This window comes from Ambystoma mexicanum, chromosome 6q (genome assembly GCF_040938575.1).
Source record: "Ambystoma mexicanum isolate Mex_15411 chromosome 6q, UKY_AmexF1_1, whole genome shotgun sequence".
Taxonomy (NCBI): Eukaryota; Metazoa; Chordata; class Amphibia; order Caudata; family Ambystomatidae; genus Ambystoma; species Ambystoma mexicanum.
This window is the reverse complement of record NC_090937.1, coordinates 767,863,924-767,884,121: the sequence shown is the minus strand read 5'-3', so window position 1 is coordinate 767,884,121 and position 20,198 is coordinate 767,863,924. Positions and strand designations below refer to the sequence as shown.

At 43.6% G+C, this 20,198-nt stretch overlaps 1 protein-coding gene across 2 annotated transcripts in view; it reads right to left on the bottom strand.

Annotated features, from left to right (window-relative positions):
• Positions 1-20,198, bottom strand: part of TMEM131L (transmembrane 131 like) — a 909,664-nt gene that overhangs the window by 790,174 nt on the left and 99,292 nt on the right. For both annotated transcript variants that reach the window (XM_069631301.1, XM_069631300.1), the window contains exon 3: positions 11,917-11,960. In XM_069631301.1, coding sequence (XP_069487402.1) covers positions 11,917-11,960 — 44 coding nt within the window. The remainder of the gene's footprint in view (positions 1-11,916; positions 11,961-20,198) is intronic.

Genomic DNA, 20,198 nt, shown 5'->3' with positions numbered 1-20,198 from the left:
TTCATTAGTTGTGGAAACCGGCGTTTGTCCCAGGTGTGAACACCAACCAACGTGCCTCATATTTACAATCTCCACTCAACATTGGAGAGTGAGAATGTTTGCTTGCCGGACTGAACAATGGTGTGCTTAGAGCACGTGGAAGCATTAGCGAGGCAAGAGACTATGCCCGGGATTGCATTACCCCCGTTACCCAGCATCTCCTTTGGTTTGCCAGCATCGCTGATTTGGCAGTACATTCAGAATACAAGCTGAACCAACTTCTATTGATGCTATTAAAGCTTTGGACGAGGGTCGGTTGGGGTCTGCTGGGCACTTCTGCTTAAAATGTGCTCCGTTCAGGGAGCTCAGCTACGCAAACCGGGCTCAGCTGAACGTGACACCTTCACAAGGAAATCCATTTCACCTTTTTTCTGGCTTTCACCATCAACCCCTTCCAATCCTAAACAGTTGGGTGACTCCTGCCCCTGTGTGACAGAATTACCAGATAAAATAGCAGGTGTCTGATTTGTAGTATTCGCATGGTGCACTGGGCATACCTTACTATATTTAGGCGCAGGTAAAGCCGGTATATACCACAAAAGACTAAATAGAGTTAAAAAAAAGTACTAAAAAAATATCAAAAAAACACAGCTTTTAAAGGCTTTCCTGAATAGAACTATAGAAGTTATACTTCCGACAGACAATGGTAGCGTGTTCCATTATCAAGGTGGAAAAAGGTCCATCTCCTCTATGAACGCAAATGCAACAAACGTTGGTCTGCCGAGCAGGCTGGACGATACTGAGAAATCTTACCCGACAGATACGATGGTACAAGTCCGTCTATACATTTAAAACCTAGAAAGAGGATTGTAAAATCAATCCTCTGCCTAACTGGCAGCCAGTGAAGAGACATTCATAAGGAAGAGCTGAAGGCTGACTTGGATATCCTGAAAAGAAGTCTAAAGGCTGCATTTTGAGCACAGTGTAAAACACTTGAGCGGTCTTAAGGGGATGCCAGCTAAAATGGCATTGTCCTAGTCAATTTGGAAATAACCAAAAGAGCCAACTACTGCTGGATAGACGGTGCAATGTAAGAGAGAGCATCACGTAGGAGGTGTAATGTATAGAAGATGGATTGGACAACGGATTCAACTTGTTGGTTGCACCCCAATGTCCTTATTATTTCATTAACTCATACTCAGTCAATACCAGCTTTTTGTTATCTTGCACAAATGATAAATAAGTTATACGGAAACAAGAGCAAACTTTGACATTTTAAATGTCTTATCACATTGGGATTCCCGCCAGAAAATTATGTTACTTATCTTAGTGATTTGCTTTGTATGTTACATTTAAGGAAAACTGATACGGTGGCGATCCTAACCATATTATTATACATATTGCAAGCCCTCCCTATCCTCAAACTGTATTCTGATTAATAATATCAATTTTCCCCATAAGTGCACCTTCGGGGTTCACTCTCCTTACACCTTTCAACACAGGGAGGTTGGTTGCTGCAGGGAGGAAATTTGGGCAGGCATAGTATAGACACTGGGTTACCAGATCAACCTAGCACAACTTAAGTCTTCACACACCTATTGGTCTATAAAAGCAAGCCGACATAATTTGAGGATTATCGTGTGTCGAGATTTAGGTCTGAAAGCGTTCAATCGTAAACCAGTTAGCATTTTGGTTTTTGGAAGGGATTCCGTAACATTCATGTCGTAGTAGCAGGCAACGGCAGAAGTATTCTGGAGTTCCTTTTTTGCATTCTTTGTGCTAGATAAGTCATGAATACATTTTTAAATTGGAATGCATTCCTGGGTTGAAGTTTTTCAGTACTCTTTAATGATAATTTTGTGTAGTCTTTCTTTGCTTTTCACCAATTGTTAGATTTGAGGTTCAGACATTTATTCTTAGTTGCACTCAGCCAGGTAAGCACTCACCGGGGAGGTCTTACAAACTACATCTTTTTATGAGGTATGTTTTATATCCATGTATTTCTTACCTTGGACTTTAGACTTCGAGTTTTTAAAAAAACTTGGTTGTAAAAGACTTATTTACCTACAGCTGTACAAGCCAAAATTCGTTATATGGCTGATCTCAAAGTGAACATGAATATTTATGTTTGCAAATTTAAATCCTGCGATTGCAAGTGTACTGTGCAAATCTATGAATTAAAATGAGAATTATTCAACAAACATTGACCAATCTACACTTTTATCACAAGGTAAGGCCTGAACAAAAACTGCAGGGGTCATAACACTTTTGCGGAGGCCAAGGCGCCTTTAGGTGTGGGGACAGTCCACTGCTAAACCAGTGGTGCCAGAGGAAAGCAGCACTACTTCAGAGATATTCTCTTACCATGTCTCCCTATTGATCACTCTGCAGCCAATGACTAAACCTTACTCTCTGCCCTGGCGTAGGCTTCCAAACCGGTTACAAGATCGAGGCATCAAACACTCAACCCTACACGACAGACCAAGGAAGAAAGTAAGAGACCACAATTTGCAAACGCGCATCTGGGTACCAATCTACTGTCGGCTGAGACCTGCCTGCCACAACTCGTACAAGAAAAAAAGGCTTGACCTGGCACAAGTGGGCCATGCACCGGCTATCCGGCTGAGGGTCAGTGGGAAAAGGAGAAGAATCAAAAAGAGGGAAAAAAATAAAAATAAATAAAAAGCACATAAGCAGACATGCCAAGGGACTATTCTGGCCGACACTGAATAGGACTAGAGGGTTGTGATCATGAAAGTCTTTAATCGCTGCAACCCTTGTCCAAATTGAGGGAATGAAAATATTTTTTGCTGGAGCAAAAATGTCTCTGGCCCCATCCTCTGCACACAGCGTATGGAGGGATGGTGCTGGGACGTAGGACTACAACATAGTATTCCCTCCTCTTGCTCAGCATAGCGCTCATTGGTAGTATGCACAACCATTTTAAACCCTTCATGCAAATACTAGCCACACATCTAGCCTCACAGTGCACATAAACCCACACACAGCCTCCATCAACAGCGGATTGCTAAAATTACCAGACAGGCTTAAGACGGCCTCAATACTCTTGCAAATATGTGTTGAAACCAATGTACTTATGAGATTCATATGGTGCAAACCTATATAGGAAGCCACAGAGCGCTGCAGATTTGGCAATATTGAAGCAATGTGCCTTGTGTCAGAATACCGGTTACAGGAAACCCAGTTAGGTGCAGCAATGCACTATCGAGCAGTATTCGGTGCTACAAGGCCACACCCGCATTTAGTGGCTTACAAATTGTCGAGCAGCATATCATAACTTTTGGTGGGATTCCACAACTGTTCATAGCAACAAAGCATTTTTTCGCCAAACTATTCTGTGACAATATGTACAATTATGGAGTTAAAGACAAAGAAGGCACTCTCAGAATCTTTGTAGGGGAGCCAGCATCTGCTGCATGTAGATTACTGAGCAGTTATGGCCTGGGACCCAGGATTGCATCCTTCCAAAGTCGTCGACCGTAGAACCTTCTTAGTCTCAGGTCACAGCCTTAAAACAACTCTGCGTTTTAGAACATATGTGACTTCCTCAAATATTTAGAGAACACAGTCGCGGAGTGGCGATCGCCAACTGTGCCAGGCTCGCAGCGTGGCAGCCAGGGCGGAACATCGCTGTGTGAGTGAGCAGGAGAGCCCAGCTGCGTAAATTGGTCCATTCCACGCTGGTAAGAGCAGTGACGTCCAAACCTTGAGAACGCGCAGCCACATTATTTTCACACGCCCACTGGTGCACTTAGAAACCAAACGAGCTGGCTGGATCAGATTCTTCTACTGCACTTGCGCCTTAACACAAAAGCATGCTATTTTCAGACTGCTCAGACTAGAGGGTCAAAATGTCCCTCTTGCTTCGCCTACAGTGCAGCGCTGTACAATTACTAGACTACAGCAAGCAACAATGATCACAAGCACCAAGACGCCTCTGGGTGGATGTTGCGCTATATAAATGTCTCTTAACATAACAAGGGGATTCACACATATGAAAGATATTAACAACGTTCCACCATGGTTCCTAGGACATTCCCCAGTCTATTTGCATTTGATCATTCTGAGGACTCCACACCCTACGACAAAGCAGAGTGCATCAACCAAACAGCAATCAGAGTCAGTGAAACCCTGAAAATAAATGTTTCCAATTATTTTCTTTACTGCTTCCATATATCATTCCCCCACCCCTTCCAGCCTCATCCTTATCGTTTCCGCCCCTCCACTTTCCCCCCCATCTCTTCTTCAGTTTGTAATTTGGGTGTTATTTTGGACCCTTCTCTTTCCTTTTCTACATTTTGGCTATTTCTCGTTCCTGTCACTTTTATCTTTCTGATATTCACATGTCCTGTCGATTTCTTAAAGGATGCACAGCTCTTTATTTCTTCTTTAGCCTCTTCCTGCCTTTTTTCTATTGCTCTTACCTCCTTCCTGGTCTCCTCGCTCATCAACTCGCCCCTCTTCGGTTCGCATGCTCTGTAGCTTAACCCCTTGTGATTCTATCACCACTGCCTTATTCTCTCTGCGCTGTCTACCTTTCGATTCTCGTCTGCTTTTTAATTTCCTTTGTATTTTATTCAAGTCTCTCTATGGTTTAGCCCCTCCCCATGTGTTTCCTTTAGTTTCTTTTTACTCTCCGCCTCCAGCCCTCTACTCCCAGTCCCTTTTACCTTTTGTCCACTCCTCATCCCCCCCTCTGCAGATTCTCATTTTTGCTCCTTCTCACTCTCGATTTCCAAGCACTGAAATATTTTCCCTGCATCTCTATCCAATGAACTCATGCTCCTCCTGATGTGAATGTTATTGTACCGTTAGGATTACTTGGTAAAGCGTTTAGGCAGCAAACACTATCAAAGTTCAATAAAAATACAAAGAAATGCCAGATGTGTCCAGAATAGGAGAGCATGACTTTGTGTTAGTTGGGGAAGCATACCTGAGGTAAATAGCTTCCAAACATGGAGAAGGACTATAGTTAATATGACACCAGCTGGAGCTATAAAACAGTGTCAACGGTGTCACAGAATTCGATCTGACGAGGGCGAGAGCTTTTAACCTAAATGAATGCGGGTAATTCCGTTTCTAAAAGGGGGGTCTGCTAATTGGACTCTGGGCCCCTTTTTTTTCGTAAATGTTCCAAACCAAAATTACAGTACACACAGGTGTCTTCACTGAGCTGTCTACAGAGCCTTTGCCCTTAGGGGTATAGGTACCATGAACAGCTTAATTGAACTATAATCGTCACAGTGTTTATACTGGTATACGGTTTTAGGGCCTGCAACTATTAAGTGAGCTTTTCAATCCGATTTGGAAAGGCTGCAGTAAGCAAGTGCTGCGCAATCTGGATCTTGTACTGTAGGATGTGGCGTTTGGCAGACAAGATTATAGGGAAAGTGATGCCACATTAGTAAAAGCAGTTTTGATGCTGTGACTGCTCTTTCTCTCGGATTAGTAGAGTTGGGTTAAAGATCAGCAGATTTGTAGTTTTCCCACCAATTTGAAAGATGAGGGGAACTACACACCCCAGAATTCAAAGGGGGGGGGGGTGAACTGGATGCCCTTCTGATGCATGTCCACAATAAATGTTAGCTCTGTAGACTGTATGAACACTGGGCCTATCAGTGCTTTGTGCTAGTATATAAACTGCCCCAACCACTGTCCTCTGTGTAGATTTACACATTGGCACTAGAGTTGTTGCTTCGCTTGATCCTTTACCTGCCTTCAGCATATGGCACTGGACTCGAGCAGGCAGGACAGACTCTACATTCAATTTGAAGTATCCAGAGCAAATGGGGCAAGATATTTCTCAGGTCCATCCTCAATTTGTGACATCACCAGTGAAAGCATTCATCTGTCTCAACTCACATGACAAGGGCCCTAATGCGCTCAGACCTGGGGAAAACGGTGGTGGTGGGCTAGGCTATAATTGTGCTGATATGTATTTTAACTGTCATTTTCAAAAAGTTTTTGTGCCACCATCTTTAAGAAGTTAAATGAACACGTATTGCAAGAATCAAGAAAGCACCCACTGAACGCTATCCTGTTAGGATTACATGGTCAGTGGTGACTCCAACATCACACCTTTATAATACACCAGGCAGATGGTAAACAAGCTATGGTGATTTGATCAATATGCAACCTTTCAGCGAGTGTGTGTTGGCTATGACATTTTGACAAAAGAAACACAATGACATGGGCTTTCAGACCTCACATGAGTGACTTTTCTCCCTTTAATGGGATAAAGCATTATCAAAACAAACTTTCATGACTGATCGCAGCGAGGGGTCATGATGCCCATGCCATATGGTTCCAAAATAATGCAGGTTGAGGCCGATTTTCAAAGCGATGACCTGTGACTGAGCAGCAAGCTCATTGATCAAAATGTGCATTTTAACACTTGCACTAGTCACTCTTTCATTCAAGGCGATCAACGAGTGAGCGCCATGAAAGACCAAATCTGAAGCCGCCTTAGATTCCTGGAGGATCAGCTAAAAATGTGCAGAGACAAGTTTCAAAATGCTGCCAATTTATGACCTTTAAGAAAATACTTGTTAAGATTAGTTAACTCCACCTGCTATACCGCGATAACCATGATATATACCCTCATTTGGCAAGAATGTTATAATACCACCATAAAACCAATACTGTGACAACCCTACTTGCCCTGCAGTTGGGCAGCAGGGCAGGTTCGAAGGTCACATGTTCATTTATGACAGCTGCTAAAACACACCGTTTTTGATGGCAGAGGCGGCTTTTAAATCTTCTGTACCTCGGTTTCCAAATCTAATAATTGTATGCCTCAGTCACTCTGGTGACATATAAAATCGGCACATATAAGCTATGTCTGGTTGCGACATGGTGACCTTGAAATACGCAAATTATACAGCCACAGCAATTGGATGTCACTCTTGTGTGCAGTGCCCAGCTATGACACTACTGATGTACATTGGGGTCTGGTTTGTCTCCACAGCGGCTATGTTCAACACTGGCCAGAATGCTAGCAATTTGATGCCCATGCAGGAAAGGGAACATCTTCCTCTGAGGACACAGAAACCTCTGCCAAGGTGTCTCCTCCGAACCAAAGCTTCAAAAGGCAGCACTGAAATAAGAAAGCCACTCACAGGAGGATGCAGACAACTGGGGGGGGGGTCCCTTCAAAGTCAGCAGGCAAGGGGGAAGAGTTGGAGCAGCCGGGAGTGAAAACTGGGCTTAGAAAAGTGTCCAACGTCTTAGTTTCTGTCAGGGCCCTCTAACTCTGTGCCCCCAAACCCAATTTCTTGCAGGCAAGGCATTCTGGGTGTGATGTCAGAAGGCAAATGACACTTCCATCAGGCTTGTTTTAAGCCAGTACCCAGTGACATTTTGCCTTTGTACAGAGAGTAAATTCTCTCCTCCTTCGATTAATCTTTTAACGCTTAGAAGGACAAGAAAGATTCAATGGACCTCTGTTGTGGGTCCAGCCTGCTCCAAAGTCCTCTGCCACAGAGTTGAAGAATGAAGACATGCAAGCTCTGTCATTTGGGCATCCCCAGGAAAGAATGGGGGTGAACTTCCACAGACAAAGGCCTCACTGACTGCACTGGAGCCCAGGCCCTGTCCAATGGAGGGAAAGGAGTCCCTGTAGGTGAGAGCCAAGTTCCTCGAGTAGGAGAGCAGAAGAGAAGGAGGCACCTTCTATTGGAACACCTGAATTGGGCCTCCCAGAAACTGAGAAGCATCTGGAATCACGTTTCGTGGCATCAAGACATCTTCAAGCCTAATTGATCATGCTCAACACAGTACGAGCCACCACAGGAACCTCGGTTCTGCTTTTGGCACTCTTCGCATCTTCAAACTGCTTGATACATTGAGAGCCATCCAGACGCCAGCTCGACCCATTGAAGTAAACCAACTGTCCCGGCCCAATCGCAGTCTCAACCATCATGGGAGCCACTGTTTCAAGCACCGACTCAATTACTGGAGGTCACCAAACTCGCCGTCTTAAACGTTGACTTGACCCATCGGGAGCCCACACCTTCAAAATGACTCTACACCAACCACCAGAAGGAACACATCAAAGTAAACGTCTTAGCGCTAGCTCAACGATGACAAAAGCGCCAAGGGGCCCTGCTTGACTTTGATAAGCACCAAAGATGAGAATTAAGGTACTATTAAGAGGCCCTGTTCCCTAATCCACTTTTTAGTGCCAGAGTGACTTTCACACCCCCTTCTCTACCTTGATCCTCAAAGACATGCCCTTGAACAATGATATTGTGCCAATCGATTGTATGAACACCCCTGCTCATCCACTGAGGGTGTCCTTCCATAAAAATCTGCATTTTCAGTTTCTTTTAGCGGGGTAGGATCGTCCAGTTTTTTCTTAGTTGTTTGAATTTTATTGTTTGATTAAAAGTGTATATTTTTGGAGACCCTGGATTGGACATGCTTTTATCTTGGAACCATTATACTTAAGTTGTTTGGGTTGCTACTGTTAACACCTCACACCCTTACTGAAGATATATCCTGCCCTCAAACTACTAAAAGTGAAAGAGGTATCTCTTTCGGGCTGTGCCCATTTCACCTTTATGATTGTGGTCACTGGTGCTTTAGTGGTAGCATGGGACTGAGAAGGCCACCAAGGAGCCATTTACTCTTGCAGACCGGTAGTCATTTTTTCACAAATAATTCAAATAGTAATTCATTAAGAGAAAAAACAAAATCTATGGTATAAATCATTGTAAAAAACATACAAAATAAACAGCCTACCTATCCTGAATGCAAAGACACACCAGTCTGCTCAGGTTAATGGTGTAAGGCAGGAGGAGTAAAGCGCACATGTGATTACACATAGGTACCCTTGACACACTTAAAAAGGTGCCGGAGCTCAGATGAAACACCTCCATTAAAAAGTACAAGGCAAACAGATCCAAGCAACCAGACTGCAAAATAAGCACTAGTGCAAGAAATGGGTCAAGACAAATGGATTATGATTGGAATTGCATGCACTTTGCAGCGGCTTTTGAAAGTCAAGATGCAGGTTAACGCCCATTTTCTTTTTTTTGCATGAAGCAGCATTCAGTTATTACGAGTCGATTAACATCATGCGATACTCCCACACACCTATTCTAATCCCTTTAAAAGCATACACAAATAAATTGAGATGGACTACCGTAATTAACCAAAGATTGCAAGAAACAAGTCGCGTTTTTTGGCCCACACTCTTCCAAACAGACCTGACATTTTACTGCAATCGAATGCTTGAGCACATATAATGCCACCACGAATACGCATTGCGATATGTGAACTCCCAGGATTTTGGTTAACAAAATCAGCATGCATTGGGTAAAGTAGTAGTAGATACGAATTCTACATACACTTCTAGTATGTGCAGAGACCCACTGCAATAACAATCCGACATTGGCAGGTTTTAAATCTTCAAGCGCTACGCGAGTTTTTCCGCTGCAGATCACATACTGGAATTAAAACTGGACACACAAGACCAAGAGCTGACAACATGCCTTGATAGTACCATTTTCTAAAGTAACGTAGCAAAGCATAAGATGGCATCATAGCAAGGTAGCATAACAGCATAGAATGAACGCTTTGACACTTCTTAGCAGTGTTACTCTGACTAAAAAGAGATCAGGTTGCAACATGAAACCTGCCGAGATGCTTCCTCTGTTCTTCCTAATTTGGGGATATCAGGAGGACTTCGGTTTCCAGCGTGGCAATTTCTCCGAGCCACAGTAGAAATGTGCTTTCGAGCTTTCATAATGAAAGATCATCCTTGTATATCCTCCTCCTCTTGCAATTCATGATCACAAGGGCATACGACTCGGGACTACCACTCCAACAGGATCACAAGAATTTAGTCGCTACCATCGTTTTCACTTTCCTTGCGGCACATGAATCCATGGGTGCAGAGAAGCTGCTTCTTATTCTACTCCTCCTCACTCTGCCACCTACCTGGGTGCACCGTGGGGTTAGACAGGGCCTAATACACTATCCGGGAGACTCAGTATAAAACAACTGACTGATAACACTGCGTCTGGGAGTTTGTGTCCGCTTGCCCACTCAGGGAATGGCTGACGAAACGCCGTCATGCATCCCACCTCAAGAACAGCTGGTATGCAACACTTTCATATTCTTTTCCACCCACCATGAAATCACGTGACTTGAGACTTTCAACGCATCACTTTCCCACACTTTCTTCAACTAGCCTAGAATCGGTTATGCAAGTTCAATAAGGTGCCTACGTTTAAAATTAGGTCACTGCCTGGACAATTTTTTTTTTTTTTAAAACAGGAGAAACTAAGAGCAAGTCTAACTGGTATGAGCAGTGGCGCTGGCACCAATGTTATTTTACAAGTCTTCAATGTGGTATTAACAATAGAGAAGGTATAGGTAGTGGGTGAAACACAAGGTGATTATTAGTCGAGTGAGGACAAAGGTTAGGTCTGCCAATTAAGTACTATTAAGATACATTATAAGAGGGCCACTCGCAAAAGACCCAAGGGCCAGTCTCGCTGGACATAATGAACAGCCGGATCACTTTGATGCCATCACTGCTCCTTGATGACACGCTAGCTAAATTTGTTCATTCATAGATGTCCACATTGCATTAGGGAGCCGTTTCTTAATGGAAGAACAATACTCTTCTTGATTTTCAAGTTGCTTTGCCAGTAAGTGTTCCTGTTCTGCTTGAGTGGGCAGATAAACAGAAGCCCTTGACTCTCAGGAATTTCCACCTAGATGTCGATAGGGAAACTACACAAAAATGCCTCCGCCAGGAGGAAGTGGACCATGTGGTAATGGGAAGGGACATAAATGCTCTGAACACTGCCAGCCAGGGAGCGACCCATAGGTCCCCCCCAATGAAATACATTCAAGTTTAGATGAAGTCTGAGCTGGTCTAAAATTAGGCGGACCTTCTCCCTGAAACACCAGGTTCATAAATATCTGTCATCCGGGGGCTCCCATGCTAATGCAGCCCTTCCTACCCTGCTTCCGCTTGTGGTACTGGGAGGAGGCTTCCACTGTGGGCTTTCTCTCCCCTCCTGCCACCTCCCAGTTGGGGCCTATGTCCGGTACCGCCATGCTTCCATAATGTCTGGTGCTGACCCCCCCACCCCCAATAGAAAACTGCTGAAAGCAGAGCAGTCAGTCACTACTGCTTATATTATAAAGGCCAGATCTTTGAATGAGATTCGATATACACATATATGTTCCCAAGGGAAAAACAACAAACCAAGCGATTGATATAGCAGCACCTTATACAGATTTAACTATTGCTCATGGAATAGATAGGCACCAAAGAAATGAACATCACATTCATATAGAAAAATAACACCTGATAAATTAATTCAATGGAAATGCATTAAAGTCATAAACTTAGTGAATATCTTCCAGGTGAAAGTTGATGAAAACCGTTGGGTTTGTTCGCTAAATTCGTTTGGACAAAGGGTTTACAAAAAACAAAATTCCTTATTATCTTGTAAAATCCTTCTTTTTTTGCACGTTTAGACATATGCACGCATCATAAAAAGTAAAATCACAAAAACATTAATATTTAAAAAAAAGAAACACGTATACATAAAGTGCTTGTATGTCTCTTGTTGCCAAATTGTCCATCCACCCTCATAGTTAGCTCCCCGCTCCCTGTCATCTCTGCTTGCCTCACGATGTATCCCCCTGCCCCATTTCGGTGCTCAATACAGATTATAATAATAACAGTGCATCTAACCAAAATCTGAGGTCATTCTGAGGATCTACACAACTATCCAATGAAAGTCAACTACTTGTAATAGGATTTGCAAGTAATGAAAATAAAGGAAAATAACAAACTGAACTACGTTTGCTTTTCCTCTGGAAAGTTAGCATCACTCTGCATGTAATGAGGTCTATATTACCAGCTGAAACGCAATTACTAATAGTGCTTACCTTTGTTCTGGTGGAGGCTCCTCCAAGTCATGCTCTTCATCTGCCTAAACAACAACAACAAAAAAACAAAGTTCAAGCAATGTTAATGGAACTTTCCCAAGATAATATAAAAAGGCCTCCTCATGTTGACTGAGCTACAGCAAGAAATGCCCGAGTTGTCTGTGGCTGGCTGCCAAATCTAAAGTCAGAACACCAAGATTGGTAGAACGTGATCAGAAAACAAACCATAAAGTAAGGCAGAATGGGAGTAAAACTATCAGGACTTTTTCTGCAAGTATTATTTCTTGGAGATTGGGTTCTATCGTCACTGAGTGGAAGCGGATGCTGCCAAAAGTGTTGTGCTTTATTCTCTTGTGTGGGGGTCTGGAGCAGTGAATTAAGCGTGCTCGCTGGCTCCATGTGATGTGGACAATACAGAAAGAGAAATTTACTTAAGGACTTCACTCCTTAGTGCTTTCTCCAGGCGGCTTTTAATTTTTTCATACTCCTTTTGCCAACATGCATTTTGCACTTGTTGTAGCACTTGATAAAGTTTTCGGAAAACATTACGTTACTTGGGTTTCTACAATGCACCGCTGCCATTTGTATGGTCTCCATGCGCTCTGGTGGAACGAAAAGAGGGTTAGTGGGGAAAGATGGAAAATGAAAGCTACTATGCTCCTGATGTGTGCAGTTCACAAGTTGCAGGTGTGCGCTGCTAAAAGGGTAAACAGTTTGATTCCTGGGCAGAGAGAAAAAAAGGCCAATGTCATCCGTAGTTCTGCAGCATAGGAAGGACGCAAACAAGCACATTCATTTCTTTTAAACATCAGAAAAACAGCTATGTAAAAAAATAATTAACCATCTAGTACAAGCACAAAGATCTTCTATGTACAATTCTCATTGTGTAGATTAGCTTATGCGGGCGAGGCACTGGGAATCGCCTACTTCACTTAAGTGGCTGCTGGGTCGAGTGGCAAGCCCCACAGTTCTGTGGCTAAACTGCCATCTTGCATCTGCAGACAACTTAGGTGCACGCTGCCCTCTCTCCCCCTCCACATTGGACACGCTTAACTACGCATGATCTGTACAGAAAGGATAGCAGGTAGTGTGCCTGATGGGGCCCTAATCTTTCTCAGAGTATTGGCATCTGAAAGTTAGATTTCATACACATACCTTTATTAGCCTCACAGTGTGAGGGTACCTGAGGCTTAGCAGTTGTGAACAAGCTTTGGTGGGCATGGCACCACAAGGGGCAGGTTTTCAATGTGGCAAGCCCCGTGGCCGAGGGCATGATGGGTTAGACCAAAGCATCCTGTCTGCACCATCCCAAGGCTCAGCATCACTTAGAGTGCAGTGGTACCCAGCCACTCCTTACCTCAAGTGTCCAGCAGGAAATGTCATCACAGCACCCATGTGAACGTGTACCGTTTATCCAAGACCTTTGTGTCCAGAAGTGCATCAGAACCTGCAACATCAATGTTTCCCCTAAACGGTGTGCAGCTTCCTTTTGAGCACCCTCCGATGAGTTTTAGTACTGCAAACAATTTCCAACCTCTAAGAATTAATGATGCAAAAGCCACAGCGGTTACCTAGCATTTGCTTTTACTACTCTTAATATTTTGATCGAGCCTATTTACATTTCCCTGCTATGCAAGCATGACTAAAAAAACTGAAAACAGAATACACCCCAAGAAGTTAAAACTAATATGAAAAAGTGGCCCCATGAACAAAAGATCTAAATAAGCTATGTCTGCACACATTAACCAAATAACCTTGCAACGCCACCCATGATTTCTACTGCCCAAGGCCCCGTTTAGATATTACCAGACAACCTCGACTGCCTACATTGGCTCTGTGAAAGACAACCAGACTTGTACCCACAGCCACTTGTTTATACTTGTTACATGAATAACTTTCAAGCACAAGAATCTGTTACTTATGGCGCATTAATAAAAGGCATCACCCACACTAAGTAACCCAAATATCAGCTGAAATATCGGATACATGCGGTAAGTAAGCAGGTTACTTGGACGTGTAACCTCATCCCATGCTTCCTATTCTACATATGACACACAAGTGCTTGAAAATAGTACCCTTGCAAGTTAACGCATTACACAAAATCATATATTAATTTGCCCAAGGATTTTGAGTAGGGAAATACCATGTTCAGTGTCTTAGTTTAGCATCGTTAACATTCCCCTATAAATGGAGCGAAACATTACAATAATGTTTACTTGGCCTGCAAGGGATAGGGAGTATGGACTATGACTGGCATTATATGCATACAGAGTATTAGTGCAATGAATATTCAGACAGCTAGAATGCTTTTTACACAATTAGCATCCTTTCCAAGTTTTCAAAGATCCATTGGGAAAAGACCAAACAATTATATGTTAACTAGCTGCTTTACAAAAAAGGTTTCACCGAGTACTAAACTGCCCAGAATATCGTAGTGAGGTTTTAAATATGCGTTGCTTGCAAAGTAAGGTGGGTGTGCAAATATCCCATTGAGTGTTTTACTGCTTCAATGCCTCACTTTTTGCAGAGCCCTGTATACTAGTATTGGAAGCTAACACAGGAGCCAGGTGAGATACAGAGGGGGGGGGGGGTGGGAGGGGATACAGGAGAACACTCCTAGGGCTAAAGAACAAATCAGCAAATTCGGCAGTAAAGTGAAGGAAATGTGTTGTTTGTTTGCTAAAGGATAGGAAAGAACAAGTTACTTTCTTACCTGGTAACGTTCTTTCGATGGGATGGTCCGACGACGTATTCCATATCTATGACATGTAAGCAGCACAGCTGTGGTGATTACATGTCATAGATATGGAATATGTCGGAGGACCCAATCCCCTCGAACTCTAGTTACAGTTTATGAAACTCCAACTTCTGTTTTTGTCTATGGCTGCAATATAATCACGTGTTCGGTGTCTAGTGCCTCTACCATTCCCATGCATCCTGTTTAATTGATAAGTGAATTGCAGAAGAGGGCTCCCTAGTTACAGAAGAAGGACCTCAACCTGTTGTATCTCTGAGCATTACTGCTATTAAGTGAAAAGGCAAATGCATGCGCCTTTATTCAGTGGGCCGCCATAACAAACCTTAATAGGGATCTTGTGCAATTTCGTCTAGGCTGTAGTGAGGCAGTCTGTAGAAAGGGCACTGAAAGGGAAGGAGACCACATCATCGCCCCACCTCCCTCCCTGGTGTCCTTCAGGTTACGTGGTCTGTTGCATGTCACAGCCCGTACACCGATAACAAGCTCTACAGATTAGGGGTCTTTCGGCCACTTTTACTCCCTATAAATAGGTAAATACTCCCAAAAAATTCAAAAACAGGGAGTAAAAACATTCCCAACAAATAATAGGAAGCAGACAAATAGAACCTTGTACCCTGTACCCTTGCTTTTGTCCACACGGCTACATAGGTATGTTTGGGCCAGAAGTGCAGGTAATACCACAGGAAGAAACTGCTATTATTGCATGATCCGAAAATGTAAACGTGTATCTTTTAACGTGTATGAATTAATTATAGTGAAAACATTTTCGTTTTCCAGCAAAACATTTTTTTACTCTCTAATAAAATACTACCATTAGATATAGGATTTACATTTGTACTCCCTAAAAATCATTTTATTCTAAAAAATTAGGGAGTAGAATACCCCCCCCCCCCCCCCCACTTCAAAAGCCTATCTGGAGCACCGCCTATAACAATAACCTTGGCTCCGTTGGTTTGGTGCTAAACCACCACTTAGCTCAAATTAATCTTGCCACTGAAGCACTACTTACAACAAAAGTAATGGTGTGGTGTGGTGTACGCACTTACAGCCAAAATAATAGTGGTGTCAAAACTAATCAGCCTACTATTGCCTACACTGACTGGGAAATATGGGAGTTGAAGTCCAAACTATGTGGAGAGGCAAAGGTTGTACAAACCAATACTTTTGCATTACTCTGTTGTGCTAAAAAGTGCCACTTCGGATCCAAAACTAAAAAAACACTGACCCAGAAGTAGATGAGCAACACTAGGTAGGATGAAGCAATGTCAATGTGTATTTACACACGATCTACGCTGTCAACATCATTGTTCAAAACAAACCTTAGGTGGGTCTTGCCTGGGTAATGATTGAAAAGGAATGCAACTGAAGATTCTCCTTTTAGGGTGCGTTAAAATTAACACACACTACTAAGAGGCTTAGACCCTAAAACCTTACCTTAAGTGTTTTAACTACTTTAAATTAACTGTCTAGCCTTCAGTAACGGGTTACAGACGCCCCAAAAGGTCATAGTACAGAACAGATTAACCAAAAGTCAGGGACTACACATCACCTACAAGAAGGAGCGAGGGCAAGGGACACGCAATCCAGAACATGCCAAGAAGAAAACGCATCGATGTAGTAAAAGCGCCTGACAGAAGCAGGCGAGGCCTAATTTGGAACCATTCAGAGCAGTGGTCTTCAAACTGTGGGGCTGTCCCAACCCCTGAAACAAGGAACGGTGCAGCCGAACGGGGCTGTTTATTCATGCATATAAGGGCATAACAAACACCTACATGTTAACAAGTGCCACAGAACATGTCTTGGTGCGTTGCAACCTGCCTACACATTCGGTGTTCATGCCCTTCTCTTCCGTGACTGCGCAGGGAAACACCACCTATCAATGACTGCGCAGGGAAGCACAACCCATCAATGAATGCGCAGGGAAGCACCATCCATCAAAAAGGATTCCTTCGCATACATCTACAAGGGGTGTTGGAATGACTGTCAGCGGGACGCAATTTACCCAGCTGTGTCATTCCCACTGTCCAATCACTGGTGTCAGGGGGTTAAGAGAAATGCTTTCAAATGAAGTTACCTAAAACTACAAATCCCAGGATGAATTCGTTAATTAAATGATGAAACGGAAGTTTCACCTCTACCTTGTATATTTGGTCTTTTTAGCCGTCTCTTACTACTGGCAGGGGCGCACACACACACCTCGGAGATGGTTTCCCTGCCCGCCCAAACGCCGTTGCTGGCGATGAATCATTCAGTAACACGTGTTGTACTGATGGCAGTGGCCCGTGACTGCGGACAAGCGCCTTGCGGTGTAGGCAGTTTGTGCTCTGCCTCTTGGATTGTGCTAAGGCAGCGATTCGAAATGGGTTCGGCTTGAGAGGCATAGTATTCATGCACGCATTCATCGGTTTTAATTATGCGGTCTTCATTCTGTGATGCAGCCTCACCTTTAATAAACATCAAATGAAACGGCTTTCGCATGACCAAACACTGCTGCTGCCTCATGGGCTGCGCTTGTCACTGTACTGTTTTGGTAATGTTTAGGGAGGCTGTGATGGAAACCAAACACAGGCCGATTGCCTGCGAACAACACCTATACATTAGTCATAATGGCAACATCGCCCCAGGAAAATCACTTCCCCCTGCATGCACGCATATTATTTTCTGTGGTCCTCGAACGAAGACCAAATCCCGTTAAACGGATAAAACTCCCCATTACTCCTGCACTGAGAGCTCAAGTCTTCTGTAGCACACACCTCCACTCAGCAATTTCCGGAAAGCAGTGAAACGCAGCAATCCAAGTATTGCTAGGCAAGCAAGGATAACGACTCTGCTAACCAGACTTGCCGAAGTACATTACTTCAGGGGGGCCTAAATGATTTTAAGGGTTAGGGGCATAGGTGGAGTTCACAAATGGGGGGACCACCCCTATATTAAAAAAGTTGAAGAAATGTAGTCAAAGTAAATTACCAGGTAGTAATTTACTTCGCAAAACAGTGACCATTCAGGAGCTAATATAGGTCTTCATCGGCCTCCAGCAAGAACATCACACATCCCCTTTAATTTAATTGTTTTTTATGTTATGTTAGAGGTACTTGTATAGCGCACTGTCACCAACGGAATTGGTCCGCAGACGCTCTGGCGGATCTGTAAACAGGAAGGACAGGTAGGGTTAGTCTGGAGGAGGGGAGCAGGAGAGTGAGAGAAGTGATGTGCTGTTGGCAGCTTCACCTCGGTATACACAGAGTGCTGGGCTTTGGTGCTAGTATCGGATCGGGCGAGACCTCCAGTGCTATAGGTGATGTTTATGTGTTGTTGATGCAGTGTGGTAAAGTGCGTGCGGATTGCTGGGAGAGAGAGATGGTTGTGTGGATAAAGTATGCAGAAGATTGAGGGTTGGGTTAGTGGGTTCTGTATCCTGATTCAGGTACTTCTGGTTCCGTTAGAGTTGCATACCTGTGGGTTGGGTTGTTGCTGGTTCCTCGTGGGCCAACTCGCTTTGGTGGTGCTGCGCTGATCCAGCTGTATCATAGTGAGTATTGTATGGCTTGATCGGTGCGTCTGAATCTTTTCTTCGGTGTGAGACTGGTTAGGTAATATCTATTCTCTGGTTATCTAGTGTGATACTGGTTGGTTGCGGCTTTGAACGGTTCAGGGTCGGAGTGGTGTTGATGTGGCGTCCTAGTGCATCCGTCTTGGTGAGCCTGTGTATTCAGTCATTCGTTTCCTTCTGTCATGACTGTCTTTCTGTTGGTTGTTTGGTTTCCGTGGGGTGAACATCCTTGGGCCTATTTAGTTGTAGTTTTTGTGTGATGGGGCATTGTGCCTCCCGCTGTGTATTGGTGGACAGTGTGCAGTGATGAAACATTCTGTTCCTCACCCACTGGATTGGGGCTTGTGGTGCAGTGCTTCCTTTCCCTCTCTATCTGTTGTCCTTAGGTCTTTTGAGAACAGTTATAGTTTAAGGTCATGGTCCCCTTGATGATTCGTCCTAGTGTTCCTGTCTTTGGTCGTATTGCGGATGTCTCCCGGTTAGTCGTTTAGTATGTCATGGGATATTTAGCTTAGGGTTTTTCCCCATTGATTGCTTGGTGTGGATCAGGGTCCCTCTATGTTCATTGATGGGGTGTGTGTGTCTCTGTGTGTGTGTCTGTGTGTGTGCCTCTGTGTTTGTGTGTGTGTGTGTGTCTCTCTCTGTGTCTCTCTCTCTCTGTGTCTGTGTGTGTCTGTGTGTGTCTGTGTGTCTGTGTGTGTCTGTGTGTGTCTGTGTGTGTCTGTGTGTGTCCGGTCTTTCTAGTTATGACGTGAAGAGCCAGGTTTTGAGTAGTTTCCTGAATAGTAGGTGGTTTCTTGTGTTACGTATGTACTTTGGAAGGTCGTTCCAGGTTTTTGGGGCCTGGTGAGAGAAGGAGGATCCTCCAAGTTTTCTTTTGTTGTAGGGTTTCAGTTCCAGGCGGATGTCAATGCTTGATCTGAGCATTCTTGTTAGTTGATGAAGACGCAGTTTGTCTCTCAATGCATTTGTTGTGTTCTGCTCTGTGCATAATGCACATTGCTTTGAATTTTATTAGTCGTTTTCTTTTCTCCAGCAGCCCAAGGTCTTAAATCCCCCAGCGGGGACACGGTACACCCCTCCACAGACAAGCCTCTCAGCTCTGAGACTACTATGGTGCTGGAGTAGTATAAATGGCATATTAGCAATATCTTGATCATATTTGTGTATCCAACTGATGTAAAGATGCAATTTTGTATCTATACTTTTATGTCAAATGTTTTAACCATCTGAAATAAATCTTTCCTTACTTCTTCAAAAATGAGTTACTTTAGAATAAAAATAAAATTGGATGTGCAGTGTTCTAGGTCTATTTTGAAATTTTAGTACTACAAAATTGCCAGTAGCCATTGGTTAGTGATAATTTAACGCTTGGCGAGAAAGAAATGTTGTGCATATGAAGAACTGATGGAGCAGTCGAAATTTGCATGCGTGGCTAGTAGCTTGCAACTTGAAAATTGTACTGCTTTTACATTTGGTATGTGCCAGATGTGTGTCTACTCCATCTGCTGTTCCACTGTATTGCAATTAACAGGTGTTTTATTGGGTGGCGTGCATTTAGCAGTGCTATTTATACTGCACTACAGGAAAAGAGGATGGGGAGGGTGAAGCTTTACGCCGCAGTGTTTCCATTACGATTTCCATGTGAAATTAACTGTTACAAATATTGCAACAGATACACCTGAAACCCACCCAGCAAACGCAGATGCAAGCAAGGCAGGGGAACATTGCCAATGCGAAAATACATGCTTGTGCTACAAAAGAAGCAACTCCACGACGGATGAACTTCAGAAATAAGAGATGGAAAAGGAATGGATCCCTTCCATCGAGTACCAATAACACAACCTACAGACACTGGGCCAGATCACAGGTACTTCTTTAGCAAATAAACGCAGTGCTCGCTTCCTCTCTGGCACACATGCCCTAAATTGCTTTTTCAGAAAATGACAGATCTATCAGTGCAATTTAAACCAT